This window comes from Plectropomus leopardus, unplaced genomic scaffold, assembly GCF_008729295.1.
Source record: "Plectropomus leopardus isolate mb unplaced genomic scaffold, YSFRI_Pleo_2.0 unplaced_scaffold21593, whole genome shotgun sequence".
NCBI lineage: Eukaryota > Metazoa > Chordata > Actinopteri > Perciformes > Serranidae > Plectropomus > Plectropomus leopardus.
Genome location: NW_024623375.1, coordinates 7 through 6772, shown reverse-complemented (window position 1 = coordinate 6772; position 6766 = coordinate 7). Strand labels below are relative to the sequence as shown.

General features: G+C 40.4%; 1 protein-coding gene across 1 annotated transcript; it reads left to right on the top strand.

Annotated features, from left to right (window-relative positions):
* Positions 1 to 2864: 2864 nt before the first annotated feature.
* LOC121965774 (nidogen-2-like) lies at positions 2865 to 5115 on the top strand (the record flags this gene model as incomplete). Its single annotated transcript, XM_042515898.1, has 5 exons — positions 2865 to 2966; positions 3241 to 3380; positions 3834 to 3966; positions 4048 to 4374; positions 5004 to 5115. Coding segments are annotated over 5 exons (814 nt in total), but the record flags the coding sequence as incomplete, so codon positions are not given.
* Positions 5116 to 6766: the final 1651 nt, after the last annotated feature.

Genomic DNA, 6766 nt, shown 5'->3' with positions numbered 1-6766 from the left:
GTGTGTGTGTGTGTGTGTGTGTGTGTGTGTGTGTGTGTGTGTGTGTGTGTGTGTGTGTGTCTGTCATACATTCTGGACTACACACTGTCTGAAAGTCTTTGATGTGTGTTGGCTGCAATTTGTTGTCTTCCAGCTGTGAGTGTGTAAAACACACCAGGACTACTTTACACACAGACAGACTCAGACACAGCAAATGACCACACAGATAGAGGAGAGATGGAGAAGAGAGAGAAAATTAAAGGAATGGTTTGACATTTTTGGATATAAACTTGTTTGTAATTGTCAAGATGAAAGTTCAAGTTCAGTACTGCTCTCATGTTTGTGCGGTAATAATAAAGCTTAATAACATTAATAGAATAAAATAAATTGATAGAACAATTGTTCACACAGGCTTATTTTAATTTTGTTGACTCGTGCTCCTGCCTTATGCCACCCTTACATCAGTCAGTGACCCACTTGGGTCACCCCAGTAAAAAAAAAAGTCTGGACATACCACTGTGTTCAGGTGCTTTGTAGAAAGTAGCAGACACACACAAGCCCATAACGATGTAACGATGTTAACAAGCACTTCAGCAACGTTTCCAAGCCGACTCTGCGATAATGGAGCTGGTCATGCTGTTGCGTTGTCGCTTGTAGTAGGTAGTAGTAGTGGTGCTTTAAGCTAAATGCTTATGTGAGTATGGGATCTCTTGAGTTTTGTATGGATTTGGTCATAAACCAGTGTGTCCTCAGAGGACCATGACTGCCTGTCCCAAACTCTATAGCAATCCATTCAATAGTTATTGGGGTGGACCAATGAGTTGACCAACAGAAATATAAAATTTTAATGTTAACGTGCACTGACTCAGGTTTTCTTTTGTTGATGAAACTTTTCATAACTGTTTGGACAGAAATGCATCCTCCTTTCTGTCTCCCCATATTTCTCCCACTGTAAACCAGACCTATGGCCTCCTTCCTAACTCCGCCAACCCCCCCTACATCCTTTCATCTCTCTCCCCTCGTCTCCTCCTCCCAGGAAAAAGGAGGGATAGAAGGAGGAAAATACAGACATTTTGAAAGGATATTAAGGACAAAGAAAAAGCAGATCCCCTCTTGCAGCTCCAGCCTTTTCTCCTCCCATAGACAGAAAAAAAGAAAGACCCCCTCCTCAGTAATTACAAAGAGCCTGGAGGCTACAAAGTCCTCCCCGCCCACAAACAACAAGATAGTTTAAAGATGTTGATGTAAACAATTAGGAACACACACATACATTCACATGAGATGAATATAGGTGGAGGGACATCTGTTCTGCTATAAGTGTGTATGTGCGCACACTGCACGTCTCACATTGTAACAATGTCTGGTTTGCATGTTGTAACATCATCGTGAAAGATGCCCAGACACACAGGAAGACAGCTGTGGAGATCAACATCTGGGCTGGGGGTTGAGAGACCGAGGTGTGTGTGTGTGTGTGTGTGTGTGTGTGTGTGTGTGTGTGTATATATGTCTTTAGTGTGTGTGTGTGTGTGTGTGTGTGTGTGTGCGCGCGCGCATGCGTGTAAAGATAATCTGATTGTGTCCCAAGGGAAAACAACATGGGATCACTCACAGTCTTCCCCTCATTCACCAAATTTGTGTTTTTTTAACTGTGGTTTGGGAGGCAGAGTGGGCTGGACGCCACCACATACGTGTAGGAAAAAACTTCCTCAAATCTGCTGTTTTTGAAAAGGTCTGGTAGAAAAAGTTCCCAGATGCATCAGTTCATACTAATTCACTTTATTTATTCCATCCTAATTTGTGAAAATGAGATGTTTAGTAACCCAGATACTGATACTCCGTGTGTCAATAATTGGTGGTCGGCGGAGGAGGGTGTGAGGGGTGAGAAGTCTCAACACGAATTCTAGCAGAGGAAGAGGAGGAGACGAAGGGAGGAGAGAGGAAAGGTGTGAAGTTTAAATATGAGGAGTGAGTGTTAGAATAATTTGAGGGTGGTTGAGTGAAGCCAACTTTGTACACACAGGATATGACCTCATCCCTCGGACACTAGCAGAGCTGGAAATGAGCATCAGACGCTAGAACTTAAAGGAAAGTTACAGAGGTCCTTAAGTTCCATTAGGGGATATTTTTTTGTCTTGTGCTCACAAGATAATTAACTTTAAATTCATATGCATCTCTATAGACTTCTGATGCACACATCCACCAAATCCTAAAGAAAACTCATCCAATCACGTTTTATTTTATGCAGGGCCCCTCAAGTCTTGATTTTTGTTCTTCAAATAGCTTGTTGTCCCTCCTCAAAATACAAATAACCAGCTTTAATTTGAAGGAGTACACTGATTGTAAGGAACATTACTCCAAACAAGTTTTGTAAAGTTTAGGAGAGACTAATGGGTACCCATAGAACCCATTTTCATTGAGACATCATAAGGTTAGAGTTAAAGGGATCCCTTTGAAAATGGCCGTTGGTGGGGGGGCAGCAATTGTATCAGAGATGGCCTTGAGGGCACCACTGCATGTGGGAACAAGTTATTATCGTGTGGGAACAAGTCATTATCTTGTGCACAGAGGATCAGATAATTATCTTGTGTTCTCAAAATAATTTACAATATAATCGATTTGTGCACACAAGGTTTAAAAAAAAACAAAAAAAAAAATTAAAATGAGATTTTCTTGAGTCAGTTGCTTAAAAGACATTAGGTGGCCTGATGAAATTAAATCCGCAATGCAAAAACATAACAATCACGTTTTCTCATTCATTATTGTCAAGAATATACTTTCAGCCCTATAAATGAAGCACCAGTGCGAGATGTTACTTTTATTTTTTTTTTGGTCAGTGTAGTTTGTCAGTTTCAGACTGACACTGTCTCTCTCTTCTCTTTCTTTAGGTCAATACGTTCCAGGCAGTAATTGGCTACGATGAGACAAATTCATACGTCATCTTCCTTTACCCCGAAGGTGGCCTGAACTTCTTTGGGACACTCCCCAAGGTAAACTGGTTAAATAGAGGACCTTTTCACAGCAGACAATTTGACATGTCATATGAGTATAAAGATGGCTTTGTTGTATTCAATATCCAGATATCCGGATACCAGGACCCTAAAATCAAAGCAGCTTAATGGAATTTAGCCATTGTTAGTGTTTTTATTAACACCTGTAATTTAGCACTTGTAGACATGTACCAATAAGTTGAATCTTATTGTGACGGTGAATTATTTGCGGACAAGTGTATTCTTGTTTATGAGCTTTTCTTTCTGCTTCTAGGAGTCTTATAATGTTGAGGTACAGCTGAGTGCTAGAGTTGGCTTCAGCAGAGGAGAAGTCCCATATCTGATCTTCTCCCGAACTGAGGGACCTTACTACAGCATTACCAGTGATGAGCAAGGTGTAAAAAACCTCTACCAGTAAGTAAAAAAAACTAAAAACCCTCATATCAGGCAGTACTGTAATTATTCTAAGAATAGCTGTGTGCTGATAGTGGCTAGCATCATGGCCAGAAAAACAGAAATTTATCTGAGAAATACTGTTGTTGTGAATTCAATTCAGTACTTTAGAAAATAAATGTGTTCATAGTGAGTTAGCTTGCAAGAGTTAGTTAATAAGATACTTGGGTTTGCTTGCTGAAAAAGTAACACTATCCAAACACAAAGTTAGATTTTTTACTTTTGTCTTGGAGCTAATTTCCTCCATTCAGCCTTACAGGGTGTGCCATGCATTGGAAATAAATTCTATTTTATGACATTGCAGGAAAAGCACAAGTGTAATTAATCACATTGCTAACAATTGAAACCTTGGAGATTATAAATGCACTCAGACTGGACTCTGTGCTCACACTTGACTGGTTTGTTGCTCTCTAGGGTCGGTAATACAGGAATTCCAGGTGTTTGGGTTTTCCACACTGGGAACCGCTACTCTTTCGACAACATTGTTCCAGCATCCACCGGTGGCCTCCTTGTTACTCCACCAACTGGAGGACTTCGCCTCTCCCTGGTAATTTTTATTCATGCATTGGTTTTATTCATTTTTGTGATACCACATGCAAAAAACCTCCTACATTGTCTCTGCTTGTAGGACACGACCACCCCTGAGTACGGCGAGTTTGAGGAATATCCAGACAACACTTTTGACCCTGATAACCAGGAGGAAGATGATGATTATCCTCTGACCGGCGGGGACCCTGAATTCCAGCCAGCTCCTGCTGGTGGTGACCATTCAGCAAGTCCTGATGCTCCCTCCTCGCCCTCAGAGGATTCTGGTCGTCAGGTGTCGTACGGCAGCGAAGATGTACCGTTGACCTCTGAACCCAGGTACAGTTCAGAGCCAGCAGAGAGGCAGTATGTTCCCCCTCAACATCCAGAGAGAGGACAAGAGGGAGTTGCTGAGGAACAGCAGCCACAGGTAACACTAAAACAGCCCTGCACATCAAATTAACTAACATTTTAGGCAAGATATCCTGCACGCCAATGATAAATGTAATGCATGCTACTGTAAACTCTTATTTGTGAAAAGGAACAGTTTAACTTGAGCCAAAATCTGGATTTACTGGCATTTTTATGCCATTTTCCTAATTAAAAACACCTAACCTACAAGCATTTCAAAGCTACTAGAGCATATTTATGTGTTACGTGACAAGAGCTCATAAAATTTCACATGGGATAAGCAGCACTGTGTGGCAATCTGTTTAAATTCTCTGAAAACATCAGTGAGTGTAGTGGATATGAAAAAAGTGGAATTTAAACTGGCAGTGCTGTCAGAGTTTTGTAATAATGATTTGAAATTGTACTCGCTTTTAGCAAATTCTGTGGTTTTAATGGAATGCATTTTTGGAGACGGTGCGGCAGCGCCAACAACAAGCTGGCAAAACTGCTATCATTATACCCTATATACTGTATAGAATATGTAAAGCATGCACAGATCATTGTTTTCTGGTTTATAGCATCTGGAGAGAGTTAAAAAGTACCGGCTTGGCTCTCAAAGACAACAGGAAAAATATATTTGAGGTTAAACATAGCCTTTTCACCCTGTAGGTTCCTCTGGAGGTGGTGGATGTTTACCCCCCTCACAGAAATGCACCACCTCTTTCCCCTGGAGGTCACGTGGTCAGTGTGGATGAAGACGATGTTGATTTTGACACAGGAGGTAAGAGACAAAACATGTGTCCATATAAAGATGTATATATATGCTTATATTGCAGCTTATGAAAGGACGGCCACTTTGAGAAACAGGAGGGTAACATTACCTTGCCCTCTGCGCGGAGCTGCTCTGCAGCTGGCAGCACAATACTGCCGTTGTGCTAGGCAGCTTCCAGGTGTGTGTGTGTGTGTGTGTGTGTGTGTGTGTGTTCAACACTCCCTCCCTTGCAGCTACTCCCACAAGCTTTTGCCGTAAATAAGAATGTGTTCTCAGTCAACTGGCCTGGTTACATAAGGGTTGAAAGAGCATCTTATGAAGGCATTTAACTCAGTTTGAAGCGATGAAATTCAATTTTTCTTGCAAAGAAGATGCGAAGAAATATCTGTCATCAGATTGCATGTTTTCCAGACATGAATTGCAGTATGTTTGGAATAAGACCATTCCCTCATTTAGTATTTTAAAAAGTTCCCATGTCTTTTTTTAATCAAGTCGTTTTGCATTCCATTCATCAATAATTCTTGCTTTTTTGTAGGAAAACTAGATTTTAAGATTTAATGAAACAGGCAAAACTAGGATGTTTTTGAAAGAGTGTGTATACATATACAGTTATGTGGGTATGTGCATTTCCAAATTGTGGAAAAATAAAAAAAAGTGATAAAAAGCAACATTTTCCAGTACACACGCCTACATTTTTCAGTGCTATCATGAGCCTGATGTTTATGAAATGTTGACAGAATATAAAAACATTGTGATATGGCTTTGTGGGTTTCCCTTCACAGCATTGGCACAAGTGTGTGTTCATGTGTGTATAACCACAGTGATTTTTCTCCAGTGTGTGCATGTGCGTGTGTGTGTGTGTGTGTGTGTGTGTGTGTGTGTGCGGTTCCTGAGAAAACATTCAGACATCTGTATTCATCTGTGTGCTTGTTTCTGTGTGTGTGTGTGTGTGTGTGTGTGTGTGTGTGTGTGAGTGAGATGCCCCTGTAGGATGATAGAATGCTACATTTTGATCCCAAAACAGCCATGAACTGAAAGAGAAATGGAGAGATACACTATGATAAAAAAGTGGCGAGTGAAGCACTAACTTGATAGTTATGCAAGTTTCCTGTGGTGTTTGGATCCAGTTAATCCTTGAAAAGTTTTAGTAACAGTCTCTTTACTAGCTCTGCATTTACATGAATTACTTAATCTTAGATGCATTTCGAATCTTTTGTCCCTGTTGAGAATTCATAGCTTCTGACTAATTGTCATCTGAGAAATGTTTCATGAAATTTCGGTGTCAATTTTACTTTTTGTCTGCTCAGCAATGGTCACATTTCATGCTGACTGTCCAATTCTTTTTCTGTTTATTCAAAGTAAATTAAGAACAGAGCGCATCACTTCCTGTTAGTCAGAGGATTTTTCTCAGGGAACAGTGATCACCCCTTAGTGCTGGAACACAGCACATGTATACATAGTTAGACTTCCATCAACTATATCATATCATATCATATCATATCAACAATATACTGTATATATACTGTGCATTTTGATTATGCAGTATATGTTTCCTCATCTTACTTTATTATCATCGATTTAGGGCATTTGTTCGTCAGAGTTTAGACTTTTGCATTTACGATGCCTTTGGGAGTTCACGAAGCAACAGTGAATTTGTGTG